This window comes from Panthera pardus, unplaced genomic scaffold, assembly GCF_024362965.1.
Source record: "Panthera pardus isolate Hobbes unplaced genomic scaffold, ASM2436296v1 HiC_scaffold_13, whole genome shotgun sequence".
In the NCBI taxonomy this organism is placed as follows: Eukaryota; Metazoa; Chordata; class Mammalia; order Carnivora; family Felidae; genus Panthera; species Panthera pardus.
The window spans coordinates 81,366,543-81,391,369 of NW_026526688.1; the positions used below are offsets into that span (position 1 = coordinate 81,366,543).

The 24,827-nt window shown below is 44.0% G+C and overlaps 2 protein-coding genes across 2 annotated transcripts in view; one reads left to right on the forward strand and one right to left on the reverse strand.

Moving 5' to 3' along the window:
• Positions 1-4,739, forward strand: part of ZNF827 (zinc finger protein 827) — a 174,299-nt gene extending 169,560 nt beyond the window's left edge. Inside the window, 1 exon segment of the mRNA XM_019420669.2 lies at positions 730-4,739. Within this exon segment, the coding sequence (XP_019276214.1) occupies positions 730-1,549 (820 nt within the window). The 3' untranslated portion in view covers positions 1,550-4,739.
• A 1,870-nt stretch (positions 4,740-6,609) lies between these two features.
• The window catches only part of CUNH4orf51 (chromosome unknown C4orf51 homolog), a 47,096-nt gene continuing 28,878 nt past the window's right edge, over positions 6,610-24,827 (reverse strand). The window contains exons 3-4 of the mRNA XM_053900704.1: positions 21,341-21,649; positions 6,610-6,870 (exon numbers count right to left, since the gene is read on the reverse strand). Of these exons, the coding sequence (XP_053756679.1) occupies positions 21,401-21,649 (249 nt within the window). The 3' untranslated portion in view covers positions 6,610-6,870; positions 21,341-21,400. The remainder of the gene's footprint in view (positions 6,871-21,340; positions 21,650-24,827) is intronic.

Genomic DNA, 24,827 nt, shown 5'->3' on the forward strand with positions numbered 1-24,827 from the left:
CCCATCCTGGTCCGCATCTGCCTTCCCCGATGGAGAACCAGGACTGCAGGAGACAGGATTTAGGAGCTCAGACCTATGTATAGACACACACACTCACACAGACAGACACACACAGGCCTTCTCATCCTAACAACCCTTTCAATAAGCACGATTCTGACCCCTATGACTTTCTGTTTGCCGGAGGTAGCTCTCCCCCTATAAGCTGTTCTTCAAAACTCTTAGCCTTTCTGCGTGTGCTTGGTGTGGTGCATGAAAAGTCGATTCTTTGTGTTGCTCCCATCTCGAGGGGAGGTCATGAGGTTTAGACCTCTGCTATGTCTGGTGGGAGGCGGGGAGGTCTCCGAGGGGACGGGCGGGGAGGACGGAGGGGAGCAACCGCTTATTTATTCCTCGCACTTCTTCTGCTCCCCTTCCTGCGGGCTGGTGCTCACCGGTCCAGCCAGGAGACCCACAGTAGGCCGAGCGTACCTTGCCAGAGCGGCTCCTTAGTGGGGACGGCTCTGTCGGCAGAGAGAGCCAAGCGGGTCGTCTTAACCCCGGAGAGGCGGCAGGGCTGGGCTGGGCAGGGGCAGGGGCAGGCCAGGCCTCAGAGTTTGGGGGGGGGGGGGGGGGAGGGTCGTGAGGGGAGGCTGGCGAGGAGGGTAAAGGCGGGGCCGCAGCAGAACCTGTCCGGTTGAACCTTCCCCTTTCGTTGCTTCCCCCACCCCACCCCACCCCACCCCCCGGCAGGTGCCCATTCTGCATTTATTCCACCAACCGCCCCGCTGCCATGGAGTGCCACCTCAAGACCCACTACAAGATGGAGTACAAGTGCCGGATCTGCCAGACGGTGAAGGCCAACCAGCTGGAGCTGGAGACGCACACCCGGGAGCATCGCCTCGGCAACCACTACAAGTGCGACCAGTGCGGCTACCTGTCCAAGACCGCCAACAAGCTCATCGAGCACGTGCGCGTCCACACCGGGGAGCGGCCCTTCCACTGTGACCAGTGCAGCTACAGCTGCAAGCGCAAGGACAATCTCAACCTGCACAAGAAGCTGAAACACGCCCCACGCCAGACCTTCAGCTGCGAAGAGTGCCTGTTCAAGACCACACACCCCTTCGTCTTCAGCCGCCACGTCAAGAAGCACCAGAGTGGGGACTGCCCCGAGGAGGACAAGAAGGGCCTGTGTCCAGCCCCCAAGGAACCAGCCGGCCCCGGGGCCCCGCTTCTCGTCGTCGGGAGCTCCCGGAATCTCTTGTCTCCCCTGTCGGTCATGTCCGCCTCCCAGGCTCTGCAGACCGTGGCCCTGTCGGCTGCCCACGGCAGCAGCTCAGAGCCCAACCTGGCACTCAAGGCTTTGGCCTTCAACGGCTCCCCTTTGCGCTTTGACAAGTACCGGAACTCGGATTTTGCCCATCTCATTCCCTTGACAATGTTATACCCCAAGAACCACTTGGATCTCACATTCCACCCTCCCCGACCTCAGACTGCGCCTCCCAGCATCCCCTCACCCAAACACTCCTTCCTCGCCTATCTCGGACTAAGAGAAAGAGCAGAGACTGTCTGAGGACAGCCGTGTTCTGTACCAAAAACAAAGAGACAGAGACAAAAACAGAAAACAACACAAAACAAAACAAAAAACCCACAAAACTTAAACACAACCCCAGCAGGTGTATGTTGCTGCAAAACCTACAGACCCGCCCTGGGTCTGAACCACGTGTACTGTATATCTTTAGTAAGGAATAGAGAATTGGCTCTGTGTGTATACCTATTGCATTGACCTGAAAGCTGCTTTATCCAATCTTCAGAGAGGTGACCTACTGCATACTTCTACCTTCAGAGGCATGCCTCCCCAGCCACCCACTCCCACTCTCAGCCCCTTCTCCGTACTTTTATCTGAAAGGAATTTTGTCTTGTTAGACCCTAAAGAGAGTGTCCTTAATAGCAATCAGCACTTGCAAGCTTATGTACTGGTGCATTTTGTTTTCTGTTGGGTGAATGGGGCGTGTGGGTGTTGCGGATTCTGAAAGAGAAAGCCGTGTGTCGTGTGCCATGACATTTCTATTGCACATCTCTTTGTACTGGCTTCTTTCACAGCGATGAACATTCTTTTCCCTCCTGGGTTGTTCATCCATGACAGTCTCTCCCCGAGCTCCTTCATCACCTTTCCCTCTCTATTTTATGGCTACAGAGTGGTAGGGCCTGGTGCTTAGTCGATGAAGGACTGGTAGACACCCGCAGTGCTGCTTGAGATTTCCGACAGGGTGCCAGAGACCTTGTGCTCAGATCTTCTTGGTTATGAAGATGTGAGAACCAAGAGACCACTCTGGAAGAAGTATCTCTCAGAACTGCAGCCAACATCACAAAACTTGTGTGTTTTGTGTGTGTGTTCATACATATACAATGTGTATGGTGCACACACTGCATCATTTGTTAAAGGGCAGATTATATATATATATGATTATATATATATATATATATATATGATGTATTAATTCAGTGGTTACCATTCATTTGCAGGAAAAAAAAAACTGTATGAGTGAAAATTTTATGGTTGATAAATCCAGCCAAGGAGATTAAAGGGGTTTGGATAAATTCTGGGTATCAATGCTCAGACTAAAAAAAAAAAAAAAAAAAAAAAAAAAAAAAAGAAACGGCAGTTTTTTGCACAGTGCTTTGGTCTTGCACTACTTTTTGTTTCTCATCTGCAAAAAAAAAAAAAAAAAAAAAAGTAAAAAGGAAGAAAATGTACCTTTTATATGGAATGAGTAGACTGTATGTTTGAAAATTTTGTCACAACCTCTTTGACATATAACGACCCAACAAAAAGGTGCTGTTTAGTCCTACGGTTCAATTTATGCCCCTGAGAAGTTTCCCTTGTGTTTGCAGATCGTCTGGCTATAGTGGTATTCTCCATGTTATTAATAATTCTGTATTCCATTTTGTTAACGCCTGGTAGATGTAACCTGCTAGGAGGCTAACTTTATCCTTATTTAAAGCTTTTATCTTGTGGTCATTAAAATGGCAACTTATGTGCAGCACTTTATTGCAGCAAGAAGCAGATGTGGATTGGTTGCAGAGCCCTTTGCTAATCCTAAAAAAGTAAAGGGTGATTTAACAAGAAAAAAAAGAATCTTTGGCAGAATATGTTAATTGCTTGTATTTTTAAGACAACAGAATTTCCAGTATGAAACAGGCTGAAAGAGCAGGAAGAAATGTGCTTTGTATAATAATGGAAAGATTGGAATATAAAAGTTTATATATTATTTATCTATTGACGAACTGGTGTACAAGAGGAATGCCTTCTTACTGCGTTGCTGTTTTCCATCACGTGTTATCCTAGAGTTGGGGTTTTTCTTTTCATCTGTTTCACCAGGGGAAAATAAAAACATCCCTAATTTTCTTCCTCTAGTCAGTTTGCTTCACTGAAAGCCCCCTCGAACTTGGTACAGTTCTACAGGAAGCCAGAAGACTGTACCATCTGTCCACACCATGGACTCCCCCACCCCCATACCATCCTCCTTCCCCCAGACCGAGCAGGTGTGATACACTTCTCTTCGCCAGTCATCCAGCCCTGGAAAACCTGTTTACACTAAGGAGATGTCCCCAGGGGCAGGGAGGCTGAGCCAGCTAGGGCAGGAAGCTCCCGAACCCTCGGTCATTCTCCAGCAGAGACATTTGTTCTTGGCTATGTTAGAAATGTCGTTCAACCTCGCCATGTCAATGTCTCGGTAAAAGACACTATAGACAGTTATGGACAATACACTCCAAGAATACTGGGCTTATGGGTGGGTTGGTTTTTTTTTTAAGTCTTGTCTTTATCCCCATATAATGGAGAATGTGCCACTTGGCTAATAATGTGCTTTCAAAATTACAAGTTCAGTGATGACAGAATAGAGGGCCACGGTGATCCCATTGAGGCTGGCAGAAAAGGTGAATCACACATAAGCACCAGCAGGTTAAAAACCTGAAAGGGTGGCCCCTACATTTAGGACTACAGGTTTTACAGCATGCCACTTGTGCAATATGAGGTCCTAGGCTGATACTTTCAAGATTGAGAGGGATGTTGGAAGGAGATGTTTACTGCTCAAATGCCATGCATTTCACTGCTTGCCACTGAACTTGTATTTGAATGACTTAGTTATGCTTAATGTAATTGGGCAACTTTTTTAGCACTTTGGAAAGAGTCATCAATCTTTCTGGTAAATTATAAAAGTTTTCTGAGTGAGAAAAGGTGTGTTTGGAGTTTGTTTGACTTTTTATATTATTATTATTGTTATTAATAAAGAAAAATCTACAGCATTTTTCAGACTCCACCGAGATAATATATACCCTCGAATTTGGTTTGCAGTTTGATACTCAGGGAAGGATTATTCCATAGATATCCTTTCCGTGTAAAACACTAACGTCTTTGAGAAATTCACCTGCCAACTAACTTCAATTCTGTTTTCACTATGCATTCTTCAATGAAAGCTAGCTTATTTTTCCATATAGTACTGCAGTTAGCATTCTCAGCACTTTCTTCTATCCTTTTTTTAATTCTTCATATTATGTTCAGATGATCATACTGTCAAGGTTTGTGTACATTACTGAAAATTTGTATTGTATAAAGCTTTTTGCATTACAAGGCTGTACAGGGTCATTTTGACAGTAACTGGTATATTTCTTTGCATCTTATGTTGCATTGCCAATTTCTAGTGTATCCAGTTTGGAAGTATAATATACTCTAATTAAACAAAAAAAAAAGGTTGGCTATACTCTTTGTTTCTTTTTTTTTTTTTTTTCTCTCTCCTTGGTTGCCATCCTTGACTACTTATTAGTCACAGGGTTTTATTTGTCTTGTTTTGTTCCCATTTTAACTTTTCAGCGTATTTTAAATAAGTTCAGGAAATGTCCCCTTCTAGTTACAGCTATAGCAAAATGCAAGTTTTGAACAGCGATGGTGATAATGCAAACTGTCATTTTGTAAGTCATTAATAGACATTAAGGCTGAAAGCATATCCATCATTCAGTACAGTTGCAGGCCGGCTCCTTCCTGAAATTACGTAGTGACATTTAAAAGTGTTCACCAGCCTTACCCTCTCGTGCTTAACATCATTTTACTGACCCCATAGCCAAAGGGCAGGGGGGAAGCAGATGAATAATTCCATTTCTCCTAATGAAGTTTGGCAACTATGAGATTTTAATGAGGGGGGAAATAGTCTATTTTGCAAGCTAAATAATAATCTATCGAAATGCAAGTAATAGTTCACCATTCAAAGGAAGGTACCAGAGAAAGAAACTGAGACAAAAAAAAAAAAAAGATGAAACGCACACTAAGTTGAAACAATAATTTTTTGAAATCCATTTTAAAGTTCTGTGCATTAGAGATCTTCCCTATGAATCGATGATGGTTGATCAAAAATATAAGCAGCAAAAGAAAATGTTCTATCCAGTTCACAGCTTGCATGCTTACAAATGTAATGTCCTTTGCTCCTTGTAAGAAATTATGAACTGCTTCACTCTAGCATTTAAAAAGGTCAAATTTACTTTTCATAAAAATGAGATAATGTAGGAGAAGCCACTTTGAAAATGACCAGTTACTAATCAGACACTATTTTCGCCTTCAGTTTTTCGTCCAAAAGCTATTTTTAGGGAATTGAATCAAGTTCTCTCAGTTTATTCAATATCAGTTTTGTTTGCAGGCAGCTGATATTTACTGAAAATATTAAAATAAGTCAGACTTCTTTGCCTTTTGCTAGCACTATAGGCCAGGGTGGCTTCTCATTTTGTACACATATTTTTTTTCTTAGATCCCACACCTACCTCACATTTTCCCTGTGGTTGAGAAAAGCCAGAAATACAAAGAAAATAATCATCAGTTTCATAATCGTCTTCCACTAATGGGCTTCCAGTGACTGAGGAATGATTGGGATCAGAGCCATCTGTGACGGAACAGACCACAGCCTCTAACATCTTCGCTTACGTAGAATGCTGCATGTGCACGTGGGCAGCTCCAAGGCAGTGTTGTGGCCCCCTACTTGAATTTAATCTGAAATCATACATTTCCTACTGTCATGTTAAATAAATATACTTTAAGACTCAAGGCCATGTTTTCTATAATGTGTCTATGGCTGATTGGCTCTCTTTTTTGGCCACCAAAAAGTCCCTGACAATTTAACAGAGCCCCAGTGCTGGTCACAGACAGGGGCACAGGAAGAAATCTCAAGGTCTGATGAGCACATGTACCTCCTTCCCCACAGATTAATCATATTAGAACCCCCACCTGCCAAAGATCATGTGGGGCTTGTGAACTATTTGAAGGAGAGGACACATCCCATTAGTTGCTGAAACAGAACTCAGGTCACCCCACTGTTTTCGGTCCTTGGGGAGGAAGGAGACCCAAGAGGAGCTCTTCACGTACAAAAGGGGAGGGGGGAAGGAAGAGGACAGCGGCTGAGTGACTGCATCCCGCTTCCAGAAGACAGACAACGTAGAACTGGAATCCTTTGCGCCCTGTGAGCAAAATCACAGGACAAAATAATGCCCTTGGGGATTTGGACTCCATTCTAAGGAGCCACCAACCACAAATATTCAAGAGACCCCAGCCAACATTCTTACTTACACCACTGTCTCAAAACAGAAAAGTCCTACACAAAATGAGGTTTATTTTGCAAATAACTACCGTTAAGTAACAAAGCAGGTATCCAAAAAGCAGCGCCTGGGGTAAATAAAGTGCGGTGACTGTGGGGACCAAGGTGCACAATCTTCCCCTGTCCAAGCTCTGAATGGACTCAAGTCATCAACCAAGACCTCTTCTTTATGAGGTAGCAGATCTATTGATAAATTCTTTCTTGATCGCTGGATCTATAAAAGAGGAAATGCAAATGTTGCTCACACTGGTCAGAGCTGCAAAGGGGAAAAAGAAAGTCAACTGCTGTATCCCTTTGGAATTCTGTTTTGATAAGAGGATAAGTATTCGTTCGTTAGTCCTTAGTTTTCAGTAGAATTATTGACCTACAGCGGATTCCACCTCAATTCACACTTCAAACTTATTTTCCCCTATGCCAATCCCTAACAGGTAGCTTTCTACCCTAGTTAGTGCAAATAGCTAGATTACAGATAGTGTTTTCCAAGCCTGAGGGCCATTACCGTGGAGTCGGATCACCTGAATTGGAGGCCTAAGCTATAGGTTAAATTGGGTGATCTGTAACACGCCTACCCCCTAACAGATATCGTATAATAAACTATGATTCTATCACTCTCTAAATAAGCAAAAATCAGCCTTTGGAAACAAAGTGGTCACAAAGCAGAATCCTTGAAAGGCAGTTATAGCAAAAATGACATCTCAACATTTTCAAACTACAACAGACTCGTGGGAGAAAAAAAAAAGTGGCTAAAAATATTGTTCTGCTGTCTTCAGTTTGAGAGGTCTAAAACTTTTCTCTTCTGATTAAACACTAAATCATCATGCTTATATACCCTGCCATCATCTTGAGGGTGGCTTAAACATTATGTTACCAAACTGTGGGTACTTAATCTGGTTAGATGGGTTAGGGGGTAACTAGATGGGGATGGAAAGTGTTTGCCGGGCTGTCTTCATTTCTCTAACTTCACCCCGTCCTCCCACCCCACTCCCCACTGTTTTAAACCTAGTCCAGGTAACTAGCACAACTGTGACCTCTGAGCCCTCTGCCACCACCTGCCACATTTCAAATGTTTTCTGTAGAAAGGCAAACAGTTGCTTTTAACAAGTAAAAAGACATTTTAGTCTTAATACAATGAAAGAATATACTAAATATGCTTATTTTTCTACTTGTTTAAAAAAAGATTCTCAGCCCCAAAACTCTAAACACATTAAGAAAGTTCCCGGTCACTTCCATTGGATGGAAAGTCTCCACGTGTTTACAGAAACACAGGAAAATAACTGATCTATCCCTGTCATCAGACAATTAAAGCCAAGAGTCTGGGTCTAGCCACTGGTCTAGGACGAGGGAAATTTATCTCCATCCTCTGGCCTGAATGTAGGGCTCCAGCCAAACCATTCCAGAATGGTGAGTGTCTTTTCGATCTTAAAAATTTCTAGACAGGAGATGCCATCACTTGGCCTCAGCGTACTCTTATTTTTATTTTAACTGAAATTCCTAATTGGTGGTCCACACTTTTCAGTGTGTCTTATAAAGAACCAACAAGCCCCCTGTCCTCTTATGTCCCACTTCAAATAGAATGCCATAACATTCTACATGCAATGGGTATGATCAGCATTTGTAGTGACACACACCCCCACTCCCAGCGCCAATCTATTTTCTAGGTCCCCCTAAAAAGCAGAACCCTGAGATTTATTTTGGGAAGCAATTCTAGAAACAAAAGTGGAGAACCATAAAGAGTGAAGCAAGTAAGAAGGGAAAGCCAACCCCCGGGGTGTATTGACCAGCTGGTCATTGCTGTGAACAAGTAGGATGCAATCCTTCCAGAAACTCTCATGAGAAGCTGTATCAATGTATCTCAGAATTGACAGCCCAAGGGACAGAAAAAAGAAGGGGCTGGAATAGCCCCAGAGAGTTAACTGCCTTGCACTTCCAGGTTTACCCATGATTTAGAATGTCTGCATAGGTTCCCACAGGCAGCCACAAAGGTGGCAAAGAAGCCAATGGTGCAGAATGTGAGAGGCGCCTGGTGAAGCCAAGGGCAAGTGCTGTCAATTGCATCTGACCACAGCTGGTTACTATTGCAAAGGTTGGCTTAAGAAGGTGGATTTGTGAGATGGGGAACCATAGGTATCCAATGAAATCATCATCTTCAGCAAGAATGTTGCCATCACTTTAGCCTCTAAACCAATGTTGGGCACATATCCAACCTACTGAGTTAGCTCAAAGCCCTTCTCCTTTCCCCACACTGAAATTGGGCAGAGCCAAAGACAGACAGTATTGGGTCATGATGCTACGGAATGGAAGGGGTGGCACATAAGAAGAAGGTGAAGGCTCCATACAATAGAGTCTCTCTAGAGTCTGCCCTTTGGGGTTTGCTTTTTGATGTCTGTGAAGGAATTGAGCTCTTCTAGGACTCCATTAGGGGAAAGTCACTTGACAAGGACATTGGCTGCCTCCCACCTCAGAAAGCCTCCTTGACCTGGGGGAGCCACGTGAGAGCCCAAGTGAGGCCAGAAGAGAGGAGCCATCCCCCAGGCTTCTGAGGCCAGCCCCAAGCCCAAGCAAAAGGCATCCCCTGGTATCTCTCATACGTACCAACTTACCATGAACGGGGGTCCAGCAAAGGGATTGGCAGCCAGACCTCAGAGAGAAATAAAATGGTTACATTTGGTTTACCTGGCATTGTTCGTGTACACAGGTTTCCCTCAGAAACCTGGTGCTAAGCGGGGAAGTATCTGTCCTCAAGGAAAACAGCTGATTGAAGATAGAAATAGTCAGGATATGGGTCATCTCTGTTTCTATTTCTAACCCACAACTAGCAGTCCTCCTGCTAACAGAGGTTTGGGCTAAGCATGGACTGATGATGGAGAGTTACACAGCTACATAGAAAATATATATAAAGAATGCATACAATACATACATAATATAGACATAAACATAAAAGATGTGTGTATTTGTGTGAAAGAATCCAGAAAGAAGGTCAGGAATTTTATTATTCTGGGATTCACCTTATTAAAATATTTTTTTTCATTTTTCCTTTGTGCTGCTGAAAATAAATGCAGGTTGATGAAAGGGTAACATATGAAAAGAATAATTAAGAGTCAAGGAAATCCCATTAATCAGCATATCTTCCTGCCCTTCTTTTTCTACAATTAACTAAATGGGCATAGCAGTCATCACCACACTATCAGTCAAGGTCCCGTCTCTCTATGGCATCAGACAATGGACAGCAGCAGCAATAGCTAAATATACAGGAGTCTTGGTTACACAAAGAGGCCATGTATCTTTTTAAATGGGCAGAGTAATAATTTCCTGCTGATGAAGGAGTTTACACTTTGGCTTGTCTGCCTCTGAGTAAGGCTAAATTGTGTACATACATGATTTTGTGTCATAAGATCCTGTCTTTAAATATGAGTCCCTCATATTACCCAGAATTCATTGCCTCCCTCATTATTATTCCCCACACTTATTCTTCACACACAAAGTGCCTATCCCAGTTGGCCATATTCTAAAGCAAGCCCAAGCCTATCCTACCAATCACTTCTCCCCCTGACTCCTCTTCCATTCTAACTGTTTCTCTGCTTTTCATTCATTATTTAATAAGCAACAAATATGTGGGAAGTCATGTGCAAGCAGCTGGTATGAAACAGAGACAAATAAGATACTTTCCCCAGCTTTAAAGAGTTTTATCAACCAATAGAAGAAATGCATATTTGAGCAAATGCATTATAATACCAGGAAAAATACACATAAATTGCTGCAGAAAAGTTGAATAAAGAGATACTAATTCCAACCAGGGTGAGAGGTGGCTTTATGAGGGATATAATCCCATACAAACTGCAATCTAAACGATGAGTGGAATTTTCTAAGCAGAAAAAGTGGGGAGTGCAGTCCAGATTGAAAGAACAGCTTGAGAAAAGGCAAGAAGGTGAGAAATTGCATGGTGGGTTCTGTTGTGCTAGGAGATTATAATGAAATCAAACAAAGCCAGCTTGTGCAGGGCTTCAAACCCCTTGTTAAGGAGACAGAATGTCTAAACAACTCCGCAGTTAATAAGCACTAAAAAAAAAAAAAAAAAAAAAAAATTGAGGAGGAGAATGGCATAATCTGACCTTTGTTTTAGGCAGATAATTCTAACAGCACTACAAAAGGAAGACTCGAATGACAAAAAGGCAGAGATATGTGGTATATTCAGAACGTCCTAAAGGGAAGCCATTGTCTTCTCCCTCAGACCTGCCCCTTAACCATGTATTCCTCAGCTCAGTAAAGGGCACACCAACCTCCAAGTGATCCAAGCTACAACACCTGCGCTCAACTTTGCCCCCTTCTATCTCTCTCCTTCTGTCTCTTCCTCCCTTTCTTTGGACAGTCGATCCATCAGAGTTGTGCTTATTTTATCTGCCGAGTATTTCATGAATCTATCCTGTCTTTCCACTCTTAACATCCCGGTGCAGGTCCTTAGCATCCTTGCCAGGTGTCTTTGCAATGGTTTCCTGTCTGAATAGGACATTTTTGTGTGGGAAAGACTGTACAAATTTATTCCACAGCTCAGAATAAAGTTCATGATCAGACTTGCAGACACAAAGATGAGAGGTGGAGCCAGGGGACAGGATGATAACATCATGGTAGCAACAGCAACAACAAAACAGCGGCAGAGCGCCAAAGACAGGATGTTGGGAGATTCCAATTTTAGTGGAGAAGCAGGAGGAAGCAACAGAGGAGACTTAGAAGAAACCATCAGAGAAGTCATCGATAAGCGCAACATTGTTATAGAAATCCAAGGTTAGAGAGAATTTTTTATACGACATTGGATGAAAGGATGAGTAGTGTGAAGTCGGATTTTAGTCTTTTCCAATTTGATGGCCATTGACGGTCTTTGAGGATGTAGTTTCAGAGACAGGTTGGGAATGGAAACCAAATTCTTACAGGTTAAAGAATGAATTGATGGTGAGGATCCAGTCACGAGGAGAAAAGTCTGCTCTTGTAGTGAGTTTGGTAGTGGGGAAAAAAAAAAAAAATCATGCATGCCTACCCCTTGCCAAAAGATGCCCAATCTTCCCTTTTCTCTCAAGGAAATCTACTCTTTTCCCTTTCCTAACTTCACTTGTCTTCAAAGAGAGAAGCGTAAGCTACTGACATTACAATCCCTAGCCACTCTCCAAACCAATTTTCCATACCGCTTTTGATGTAACTCATCCTTTGAAGTGCATGAAGTCTGTGTTCACACCATGCCTCCTGTTGCTGTGTCTGCCTGGACCAGTTTCTGTTAGCCACAGACATCCGCAGGAAACGGACTGCATGAATAAAATTTAGTAGCAGTTCTTCTAACTACGAGAGTCTAGAGAAATGCAAAAAAAGATGACCAAGAGATGGAAAGTCACCCTCCAAATCCCCTCTACTGTTGCCAGAACTATAAAATAAGGATTTCTGTGTGGAAAGATAAAGGCTTAGAAAGGAATATGATAGGTCTCTAAAAAAAAACAACAAAAAACAAAAAAAAAAAACAAACCATGATGGATGTGGCCAGAGAGCACAGACTTAGTCACCAAATTCCAGAATATTAGGCCCAGGGGGTAAATCTTGAAGCTTACAGAGGTTGTTCATGTTGGAGCCCTAACTAACTGTCCCTTTCTAATGTTGTGCAAACCCGACCTTTGTAAGAGCAATGGATCTCAAACCCTTCTAGGCTGCACACCGCTTCAGCTAGGGAAGAAGAGCTACAGCTCAATTCTTCTGCCCCAGCTTGCTGTCATCCTACCAACAGGAAAAAAAAAAAAAAGTCACCCTCATCAGACATAATGGAAAGAAAGGTACCGGATTCTATGAGATTGAAATGAAATAATCTGTTATTTATTAAGTATCATGACAAAATTGTTAATTCATGCCAGAAACACAAATATAAACGTTATCATATTGAAAGCATTTATTCTGAAGGAGACCATCTGGCAGAGCCTCGCAGACCACACTTTGAGAAGCAGAGGGTGTCACCATGCCGGGCTCTGCCATTAAAGCAGCAAACCCAGAGGAAGTGAAAATTGAAGGGTTTTGAGGGGAATGCTTTGCAGTAATGACATCTGCTAGATACTTGTCATGTGTTTCTTGAGAGGTGGGCCTGCTTTTACAAATGTTGTTATATGAAAACCTACATTTTCAAAAAAAAGGGGTGGTTATTATTTCAGGTTCTCTCCCTTTAAAAATGGATTCTTTCCTTAGGCACCTAATTCCAGAAGAGTATTTACATACAAATGTATACAGCATTTACTGCTGAACAGAAAGTCTAGACAGAAGCTGAAGGACAACGTAGGACAGCTAAAGAGTCAGGAGCCACGATGAGTTGGAGATGAACCAAAAATTTTAAATACTGTACAACATTATGCGATTATAAAGTAAATACAAGTTTCTTTTGTAAAACAGTTTTTAAAAACCTCACACTGTCACACTCTTCGCAGAAGGGCAGGAGTATCTATGACATGGAAAGCATATACCCTCTCTGGAGATGCACGGAGCACTGGTCACACACAAAGTAGAGGAAACCTTGCATTCCAGAAAAGAAGAAATGTTGATGGCAACTGGAAGAAACACCTGATCTCCTTCAGGGTCCAAGTGAACCGGTCTCACCTGGCTGCCCTACATTTTCAAAGGATTCCTGAACTTAATTCTGAGTGCATCTTCTGCCCTCAGAGATGCTATTGTTGGTTGAACATCAATCCTTTTTCCCTTTTCCAAAATTCTCTCCTCTGTGTGCACAGAGCACCTGGGTGGCTCACTCAGTTGAACATCTGATTCGATTTCAGCTCAGGTCATGATCTCACGGTTTGTGATTTTGAGTCCCTCATCAGACTCTGTATCTCTCTCTCTCTCTCTCGAAATAAATAAACACCAAATTAAAAAAAAAAATCTTTCCTCCAGGTCCTACATCAGCTCCAATGGCTGAACCTAGAGAATCCACAGAACAAATTCCTCCGTCTAGAATGGGAAGGGTCAGCAGAGTTTGACCTTGATAGAGTTTCAGCACTTGAAAGTTCATTCCCATCTTGATCCTACCCAAGACCACCAGGCATCCACTTACCAAAGTTCAATCGCTATGTAGGAAGTCATCTGAAAAGAGCCACATTACACATCAAAATGGTATTAATATAATATACTGCATTCCTACTTAGGCATGTCTCAAAGTCTAATGAGAAGAATAGCATCTATCGACCAGCTCAGTATTTGTCAGGGGTGTTGGGCCTGTAGCTGCTCAAGCCCTAATTACTGTTGAGTTTGGAGAGTGAGTAATTCAAATTATATAGGCTGCATATGTTTACTGCCTCTTCCTATCAAACACTTTAATGTGTATATTTAGAAGTGGAAGAAATAGCCCTCATGCAATCCAAATCTCCTAGGAGAATTTGGACCCTCAATGATTACTCCTATATTCCTCATACTTGTAAAAGTTTAATAACAAGTTTTAGTACTGTTTAAAGGGTAAAACATGCACATAGTAAAAATAAAAACTGATTCAATGATTAGGTTTCAAGAAGAATAATTTAATTTTTTAAAGTTTTTTGTAAGTTTATTTATTTTGAGAGACAGAGAGAGCAGAGAAGGGGCAGAGAGAGAGAGAGAGGGAGAGAGAGAAAATCTCAGGCAAGCTCCGTGCTGTCAGTGTGGAGCCCGATTCGAACCGTGAGATCATGACCTGAGCCAGAACCAAGAGTCAGACGCTTAACCAATGGATCCACCCAGGTGTCCCAAAGAATAATTTAATTTTGTTGCCATCTTTGGCCTTTGTCTGCTCAGAGATGCTGTTGTAAGTGGAGACTTTCCCATATCTCTCCCCTTTGCCACATATCAACTCCAGTGGGTGGACTGAGACAATCTATGGAAGAAATTCCTCAGGATAGAGTAGTTGCTTCTGGGGAGGTTGGCAAAACTTCACACGCCAGATCTTAAGCCAGGAGTCCTGACCTGCTATAAGCTTGGTCACATCCCATCTTCTCTGTCCAAATCTATAGTCTACTCACGACAGCTCATTTAGTGACTAATTAGATTACAGAAATGAATGAACAAACTATTTGTCTATGCTTCTTATGAGCTATTAGCCATTAAAAAAGAATGTTTGGGTAGGTAAATGAAAGATGAGTAAGAGAGAGGGAATGAGAGTCATAGAGAAGTGGCTGGACCTCAGAGCATGTAATTCCATTTCTTCATTATGTAAAAGAAGAACCTGCAGCCTGGACCAGGAGGGGAAGTTGAGAGGAAAGGGAGAATGAGAGAAAGAGTGAAAGAAAATACTTGCTTAATAAGAATAATAATAATTGTTTCTATAACTAATTAATCCAAGGCAGTCCGTGGTTCAGTCTCAGCCACAGATCACAGAAAAAACATTCCCACAGAAAAAAATATAACAAACAGCAATTCAAGTGTTAGCCTCTCCCTAAAACACCAAAGAGGGGAATATAGTCTTGATGTACATCCACAGATCTTAAAAACTCTTCTGAGGACATTTTCCTTACCTTACTGACAATGAATCCCTTCAAATATTACTCTTCTCCCTCTCTTTAGAACCCCTTAAAATTCCTCCCAATACTCAGACCACCTAGTTCCTTTTCTCCACTCCCTGGCACTTTCGTATAGATCACTATAACTTTTCTGGCTTTTTTCCTCACCACCCCACATCTTAGAACTAAAGAAAGACTGGAGCCCTCAGATTGAAAGAGCCTATCAGTCTTAAGGAGGACAAATTTTAAAAATGAACTGACACATACAGATATTATACTAAAACTCCAGAACATCAAGGTGAAAAAAAGTCCTAAAAGGTAAAATAGGATTCAGATAAATTACCTACAATGGAGTGAAATTCAGATCAACCATGGAAGTTTCAAGAAAACAATGGAACAATAGCTTAGAAATGTTCAGGAAAAGTAAATTCAAACTTAGAGTTGTATAACAACTCTAACACTCAAGAGAGAGATGAAAATATATTCTCAGACACACAAGCCCTCAGAAAAATGTATTATCCACAGACACTTTCTGGCGGAGAAAAGAGAGAGAGCAAAAGGAACCTACCAGAGGATGTACTCCAGCAAAAAGAAAAATGAAAGGTAATCAAGTGGCAAAGAAGAATATATTCATGTTTATTTTTTCAAAGTAAACTCTGCACCGACCATGGGGCTTGAACTCACAACCCCGAGATCAAGAGTTGCTTGCTCTACCAACTGAGCCCCAAATGCCCCAAATGTACGTGTGTTTTATTTTTGTAATTAAAAGGGTGTGTGTGTGTGTGTGTGTGTGTGTGTGTGTGTGTGTGTGTGTGTGGTGGTTGCCACAGAGGGAGGAGGAAGGTGGACAAAACGTGTGAAGGGGTGAGGAGGCACAGGCTTCCAGTTATGGAATGAATAAATCACAGGGATGAAAGGGAATATAGTCAAGGATGTTGCAATAGGGTTGTATGGTGACAGATGGTAGCTATACTTGTGATGATCATTGCATAACATCCAGATTTGTCAAATCACTATGTTGCACACCTGAAACTAACATTGTGTGTCAACCATTCTTCAATGAAAAAGAAAGTAATTTTTGAAAAGGTTGGGGAGAAAGGAAGGTAGAAAACGCAATTCAACTTCTTCTTTTTTAAAAAATTTTATTATGGAAGTATAATTGATATGCAATGTTATATCAGTGTCAGGTGTAAACAACATCGTGACTCAGCAATTCTATACATTACTCAGGAGTCACTACGGTAAGTGTAATCACCGTCTGTCACCACATAATGTTATTACAGTATTATTGACTATATTCCCTATGCTGTACTTTGCATCTCCGTGACTTATTTTCTATCGGGAAGTTTGTACCTCTGAATCCTCTTCACCTATTTCGCCCCTCCTCTCACCCCCCCTTCCTTCTGACAACAACCAGTTTGTTCCCTGTATTTATGGGTCTGCTTCTGGTTTTTTGTTTTCATTCCATTTTACCATTGCCCGATGTCTTACAGTTTACATAGTGCTTTCAGATAAATTGTCAGTAATTAGAATCCCAGGACCTAGAAAATATGTTTTAAGAGGGACAATGTTGGGACAAATAATAATTTTCAATGAAAGTTGGAAATGCACTCTCCAAGTGTAGTAATGCCCTTCTTGCCATGGAAGCTGGATGCTTTGCCCCAAGCATCATGATGACAATGACAGTGGGTCTGAGGAGGGGAGATAAACATCAGATTTAGCGGGCTGATTGTTTTTCTTCCTCTGTCTACCAAGTTGGACTGCATTATGAATTGGTAGAGAAGGAAATGAATGGAGGTAAGAACTACAAAATCTCAGACCAGCTGACACATTGCAAAAGGACTCATCAAATGTCCAGTTTGGGGGGTCTATGGACTAGAGACCTCTTGCTGCCGGCGGGTGTGGGGGGAGGGAACAGGCAGGACCCACTCCGCAAAAGAGGCCTGCTAATGGAAAGCCTTAGGCTCCACAAAGGCTTCTGTTGAGAGGTTCATGGTACTATTGCCTATGTCACATGCCATGAATTTAAGGCTTGGAATCTCTCACTTGAACTTTTTTTGTGCCGTCCCGGTGTGTGCCAAAAAATAAAAAGAAAAGAAAAAAAAAAAAAAGCTGCCAAAAAGCAAACATTTTCCTGTCTCTAAAAATAAAATGCTGGCAACAGTTCAGGCCTCTGTGCCAAGACCTGGCCCTTCCCAGGATAAACAATAGGTGGCCAAGCCGATCCCAGGCGAGCACTGAGCCCAGGAGCAGGCCTGGGTCCAGCCTGGAATGCCTAGGTCAGGGCATGTGTAGCTGTAAAACTAGAAGCCAAAGGTGGCCCTCCCTCCTCCCCAGCTGAAGAAGGGCAGCTGCTACCCCACAGCCAGGAGCCAGGTGTGGCTGAGAGGGGACAGCCTCGGGTTTCACCAGAAACCTTGACCCAGGGGAGGCCACAGAGTTCACACTGTCCCCTGCCCCCAGATCCCCAGGGTGCACAGTGACAGATTTGAGGGCTATGAGAGCCTGTCCAGAGAAAGCTCCCCAGGAAAGAAAGTTTCATAAGTACCCATCTGCGTTCATCACCCAGGCTTGTGCCCATCACCTGTCAAATGCCCAGCTGAGAGCTCTCACCTGCTAGATACAGGCCCAACAAAAACACCACAGTGTATGAATGCTATAATAACCACCATTGCTCCCACTCAAATTGCCTCGCAGCTCGTCAAATGCTTCTATAGCATTTGTTCCAGCCCCTGTGCCTTGTCATTAGGGTTCAAATCTTCCCTAGACCATAAGCTTGGCTTTTTGCTGGTTTGGGGAGTTTAAAAGGCTAAGAGGGGGTTAGGGGAGGAGAGGGACTAAATATAGCAAATATTTGCAGGCATAATCACTCCATAAACATGCTTCAGTGGAACAGAGTGTAGGACCGACCCAGATGACGGATGTCACTCACCCGAGTGTCACATCATAAATAAAACTGAATGAGCCCATTCTCCTACAGGACCAGAGTGACGCCTGTTCACACTATAAATATTTATGAAGTCATGGTCCTTAAAAGACTTTATTTTTCCAGGTAAGTAGACTTTAATGAAAAAGTTGAGCAGAGCTTTTCCTGCAATTATGGAATAGTCACTGTAGCTTTTCAACGGGTATTCCATGGAAAGGGAAAGAAGAAAAGGAAAAATAGGCCCCATTCCAAGAGGCTGCTGCACGAAGATCTCATTTATGCCAGTCAAGATTCATTCTCATTCAAAAAGGGACAGCCTCCTCTGAGGTGGGCAGAAACAAGAAGAACACTATCAGTCCTGTTCTACCCAGGCCTATGCAATGAAGGAGGCACAAACAGATCCTTGTCACCCAAGTTCAGACCCCTCCCACCACCTCTGCTGGGAGAGACATTCTCCTTCGCGTTCTCAGCTCTCTCAGCCTGTCTCTTAGTAACAGAAAAAATGTACACCTCACCCCATTCCTATGCTCATGTGCAAAGAATTCTCAGAATGTGAGCATGTGTGCCTGGGTGTCTCTGGAGTGTTTATGTAGAGACCCCCACTCCTGCCCTTACTTACTCTCGATTGCATTAGCAATAGCCCCCCCCCAGAAATGGTGCCAGAATCGGACCAGCTGTTCCTGCGCTCTTCACCACCCACCACTGCAAAGAGCAAACACCCTTTGGGCTCCCAGCACCTCTGCCACACTCTCCTCTTCCAAGGCACTGGGGCAGTCCTGTCACCTGGAGCTCATAAGCCATTGTCTCCAGTACAATACAAGCCAATTTTTCATGTCTCTTTGCAGCATATGTGTTACTCATCACTTCAGTGCACCAAAACCCTTGCCCAAGTCCAGCAAGCCTGTTTCTTTCCCAGGGATGGCCTTCTGCCCAGGCTCCTTTCCCCTGCAAACATCAAGGTGGCCCCTGCTATGTCAGGCTGAAGTGGCCCCGTAGGGAAAAGTTGAAGATCATTTGGCTCTAGCCTCCAGGAAGTCTTGCTCCACAAGGAACAAGAGTCTCTGGTTTTATGAAAATGAGTCACAGGCTGCCTTGACCGTGCCTATCTGGGGAGGCCAGGGCTGCCATGTATGGTCCGTGCTCTGTGCCACCCACCTCTCCATGTAAGTCGGAGTTCTTTGCCAGGACAGCCTGAGTCATAAAACTCAGCACATTCCTTAGGCATTGGATAGTCTTTCCTTGTTATTACTTTGCTTTTGTTTTATGCAGCACCTGGTTTCATTTTAAAAACCCAAATAAAATCTCATGGTCAGGGGTTGGGGGTGGTGGTGGAGATAGCAAAGGAAGAAAAAGAGAAAGAAGGGAGTGAGGCGTAGGCTAGGGGAAGGAAGAAAGGGCTGTAACACCTCCCTCCCCAGGCAAGATCCAGAGTGGGACAGAGAAGGGACTGCGGAATGAAGGGCAAGAGAGAGGATGTACTACAACTGAATTGAGTTTGATCAAAGTCCTTTGTGCAGTGTATGAGAAGGCACTTGATGTCTCTGTCTCTTCCTCAAATTAGGCCACAGTACTGAAAGCCGAGTGACCTTCTCTACACTTTCAGAGTCTCCTCAATAAACTGACAGGCTTATTTGTGATGAATTCTAAGGAACTTTGCAGTTATAACACTATGTATGAATCTGTTTCCTTTTTTCTTGGACCATAAACCCCAATCCATGTGTAAGGGAATATGTTCCCACAAGCCAGTATTTGTTTTTTGTCTGTGGGGGATAGAGAAATGGGAGACAACAGAAGAAAAGGTGTAGACCCAACGGCACAAATGCTGCTGTTCGAACTGAATTTCTGTGGCCAGGTTATTTTGTAACCTCATCTGTAAAGCCGTTAACATAGAGTTTTAGAATTAAAACAGAACTCTAATAAGCAATGCCTTGCATCTGGTAAACAAATACTGAATGAATGAAGGAAGGAAGGAATGATGCCAATTGACATGGAGAGTTGTATTTTCTTGGAGTAGTCAAGCATATTAATTACAACATAGGCCAGAACATTGGGTACCTGACTCAGAGCTTAAACAGAGGCCTTTACCTCCCTCTGCCTGAGATTCTCTAAACGAGGTTGGCAAAAGCAAAAATCCTGGAGGTTCCTGAGTGGCTCCAAGGCTACATTTTCAATGCACGGTTTGGCGAGCTTAATGGAAACCATACGAAGGGATCCCGGGAACCAGACCAGATGGCTTCCCGGGAATGTATTTAGCCTAACCCGGGTTAAAGAACAAAAATAACCACTAGGAGTTGAGGCGGGCGGGGGGGGGGGGGGGGGTAGGTGGGGGGGGGGGGGGTAGGGGTGGTGGTGCGACTTTTAATGAATTACCTTTTCTATTCAACAGCAATCATGTGAAGGACGGTCTGGGTAAATGGAAGTAAATGGAGGAGGGGGCAGAGGGCGGAGCGGGAGGTGGGCAGCAAGGGGTAGGAAGTAGCTACTTTCGTAACCACACTGTTCCGCTTGCCCTCAAAGAACACGAGCCGTTGGGACGCTTTGCGGCCCTGGGCCGCGTCTGGCTCCTTCCCGCGCGCAGGGACTTTGCGCCGCCGCCACGCCAGCCGCGCCTGGGCCCCGCCTCCAGCGCGCAGCGCCGGAGAGAGCGGGAGGCGGACGGGACGTGCGGAGCTGCGGGAGGGAGGAGCGTGGGGGGGGGGGAGGAGCGTGGGGGGGAGGGGGAGCAGGGGGAGGGGGAGCAGGGGGAGGGGGAGCAGGGGGAGGGGGAGAGGAAGTCCGCGGCGGACAGAGGGGCGGGGCGTGGGCGGGGCGTGGAGGCCGCGAGGCTCCTCCCGGGAGAGCAGGGGCTGGAAAAGCCGCGGCATTCCCCGCCCCCAGCTCCCAGCCGGCGTCCCCGGAATCACCGCCGCGTGTCCCACGGCCCGGGCGCGTTTGCTTCCCCGCGGCGCCCGCTGCGGAGGAAAGCCTGGCCGTGGAAGGTTGCGGCTCTTCTGGGCTATTGCTCTGAATACAAAAAAGCCTTTCTCACGCCCCTGCGACCCTCCCCGCCCGGGGCTCCAGATAGAGGGGACCGGCCCGTTGATGCTGGAGCCTGCAGCTGTGGGGGCCACAGCACCATTTCTGTGGTTCTTGTAGAGAAGGGTGGCTCCAGGTATTTACTCTTAAAAAAATGATTTTATGTAATGATCATACCGATAACTTTTGTTCCCGCTTCCAATTTAAGAGGGAAAAAAATCGAGGGATGGAGGGTGTTTGAAGCCCAGGGAAGTGTCTGAAAAAGCCAGTCGTTAAGGTCTAGATCTTACTGGGCCCACTCTTACCTCAAAGTCTTTAACTAAACGAAGCTGCAGGCCTCCAGCTCTGGGACTGGGTTTTCCGACTCAGCTCAGTGACGAGAACGGTCCTCCCAGGCTATAAACGGAGTACTGATCACTTTCTGAGTCTTCAGACGAGCCAACCTTGCTGGTGGAATTACACGGTTCCTGAAGCTGGAGAAAAATGGCCTGGTTGTTAGCCCTTGCCCTTCCACTGAGGTTACTTTCTGCACGGAACTGGGAGTGAAGTTGCCAAGACCTCATTCTTGAGCAGGAGTAGGGATTGTTCCTGCATTTTCTAACACCTCCGTTAACCTATTACATGTATCGTGTCTCTCTGTTAGGAAGGCCAGTCCAAACGCAGGAGAGAGAAAACATGTAAGAACCCTGGCATCGCAAACCAACCATGCTGCTTCTCTCCCGCCCCTTAATCATCCGTGAGTGGTAAGATTGTTTCCCCTGCCTCCCCTAGGGTTCCTTTAGTATGGACATTCCTGGGTGTGAGTTTCTCTACTTGACAATTTTACAACGTGAGTTCCTTGAAGATAGGGCTCAGGAAAAGCAGTATTAAGAAGATGGTTACCAAGGCATTCAACGCCAAGCAGATTCTTTAAAAACTGAGAATGTTGTTAATGATGGTTGAAAATTTCATCCGTGTTGCTGAGGATTTCATTCAATCCCTACTTTTTGCTGATGCAGGAATTTGTACATTTTACCTCTCAATGCTTGTTCTCCCCCAAAATATAGCACCCCTAAAAAATTTTAAGATTTTGCCTTGTCTAATAAATAAAAGGTCATGGTTTATTTGTTTTTTTTGGTCAGAACTTCAAGCCCCAAGTTTCCCAAACAAGTACCCCATATTCTTTGTGGGAGCAGCAAGGTTCGGGACGGGGAGTACTCTTAACCTGTTGTACCACAAAATCAAGAGTAGAGTGTAATGCCACTAATTTGTCAGGAATTGTTGACTTAAAAGAGACCACTGTGAGTATAGTAAAGTCACTTTAGGGGTGGGGGCCGGGGAAGTATCTCAAAGAGAAAGGCAACTGTTCCCAAGAGCAGCTGCAGCTACTGGCAGTGGAATTGCTTGGAACCAGTACAACTCCACGCAGCAAGAGGGACTGATTTATTTAGCAATGGTTAATGATTCTCCCAAGCAAACCCCAGGAGGCCCAGCTAGCAGTAAATACACTTTCAGGAAATCATCTACCCTTCCTAGAAGGATGCAGCAACCCTACAGTGAAGGGAGGTCCCCGGCCACCCGTATAATACATCTTTTAGTCCACTGCCCAGCTTCAAATGCCCCCAAAGAACTCCCTCCACAGCCTACCACAGCCCTGCCCTGTCGTGCTTACAATGTTCCCTAGGAGAGGTATCAAAGCCTAAAGCAGAAAAATCAAGAAAAGTGCACAATTTTTGGAAGGCCATCATTGAATGGTACCGGGGAACCCAGGTGGGTTGTCTAGCCAGGCCCCATTAGCTAATTTTGTGAGATTAGCTAGTTGGTGCTCATAGACTAGCATGTTCCAAAATGATATGTACATGTAACTGGTGGTTCTTGTGATAATGTTAGGTGGTACCTGAATAACATTTCTTATTTTAATAGTCAGGGTTTTTGTCTAATACATACAACTAGGAATACCAAATCTGTGATGTCACAAATATAATTACTTAGGGTGAGGCTGGGATTTTTTTCAAGCCAATTTATTTTATTTTATTTTTTGACATTTATTTATTTTTGAGAGACAGAGAGAGACAGAGCTTGAGTGGGGGAGGTGCAGAGAGAGAGGGAGACACAGAATCCAAAGCAAGCTCCAGACTCTGAGCTGTCAGCACAGAGCCCGATGCAGGGCTCAAACCCACGAACCATGAGATCATGACCTGAGCCAAAGTCAGATGCTTAACCCCTTTTTCAAGTTAATTTAAAGATAAATCTTAATAAACAAAAGTAATGGGACAGCAAAACTAATTAGTTGTAACTTTTATATTGAGGTGAAGTCAGTGGAGTACTTGTAGAAACTAGTTATTCTTTTTTTCAACTCATTCTTTAGGAATCTCTGCCAGAACTTTTAAGACAAAAAAAGAATTCCATTTTAACATCCTGTTAAAAATTACTGGATTTTGAGGGGAATCTGGGTGGCTCAGTCAGTTAAGCGTCTGTCTCTTGACTTCAGCTCAGGCCATGATCTCACAGTTTGTGAGTTCAAGCCCCGTGTTGGGCTCTGCACTGATGGTGAGGAGTCTACTTGGGATTCTGTCTCTCTGCCCTCTCTCTCCTTCTCCCTCTCTCTCAAAATAAAGAAATCAACTTTAAGAAAATTACTTGATTTGGAGAAAGTCTGATCGGCAAAGACAGAGGCCCTGCTCTGGAGAGCCATGTCAGGGGGAGCAGAGATAGTAGATATTGGGTGGTGGAACAAGCTTATGAGGAGAGTGGGCCAGGACTCTGGGCACCCAGGGTAGGTCTCCAGAAAGGAAGGACAATCTGAGAACCTACTGCCCTTTTTTTTTTTTTTTTTTTTTTGCAAGAGGCAGAATCCAGCAAATCACTGATATCAGTGATGAAAATTTAGGCAGTACCAGAGAAATTTCCAATCCACCTAAGCCTCTTTGAGGCTTGTTTCCACAACAACCGGAGAGATCTATACAAAATGTCCAGGATGCTTTAAGAAAGAATGCTCAACTGGGGCACCTGGGTGGCTCAGTCAGTTAAGCATCCAACTTGGGCTCGGTGCTGACAGCTCAGAGCCTGAAACCTGCTTCAGATTCTGTGTCTCCCTCTCTCTCTCTGCCCCTCCCCCACTCATGCTCTGTCTCTCAAGAATGAATAAACGTTAAAAAAATTTTGAAAAAAGAAAGAACGAATGTTCATCAGGATAGTGTACTTTTCTATTTGTCACTTGATTGTAAATTTGGGATCCCCTTCATACCAACTCTGAACACACACACACCACCACCCTCACTGCCACACTGCACACTCACTGACACTACTCCAGGGGTCCACTGTTGGGTGACAAGTAAAAAGATATTTACATGCTTCAGAAAGTCTTTCTTTAGTCGATTGTAGCTTATCAGATTCTTAGATGCTGGCTTTTTAATTCTCATACCTAGTATAAAAGAGACAGGCAGTGTGTAAGTGCTTATGGTAGAGTCTATCGTAGTATGAGTAAATGAAATTTACTAGTATTCCAAAATCACTTTTAATTAATAACTTCAAACACTCACATACATACTAGTTTCCCAGCCCCACCCAACATCTGTTACCACCACAACCTTCTCACATGTATAGTCTTTTTCAGAGGTGCTGCTGGGAAATGTTTCTCTGGGATTTCCCCCTCCTTTTATTTCTGCATCCTGCCATCCTTACTGTTAGGAGAGGTACAACAAAATAACAGGGTGCATGACAGGAGGAAAGAAGCAGAAATGCAAAAGGCCTTGAATGACCTCAGATGCTGGAAGGGGTGAAAATATCAGATGAAGACCATCATTCAAATCA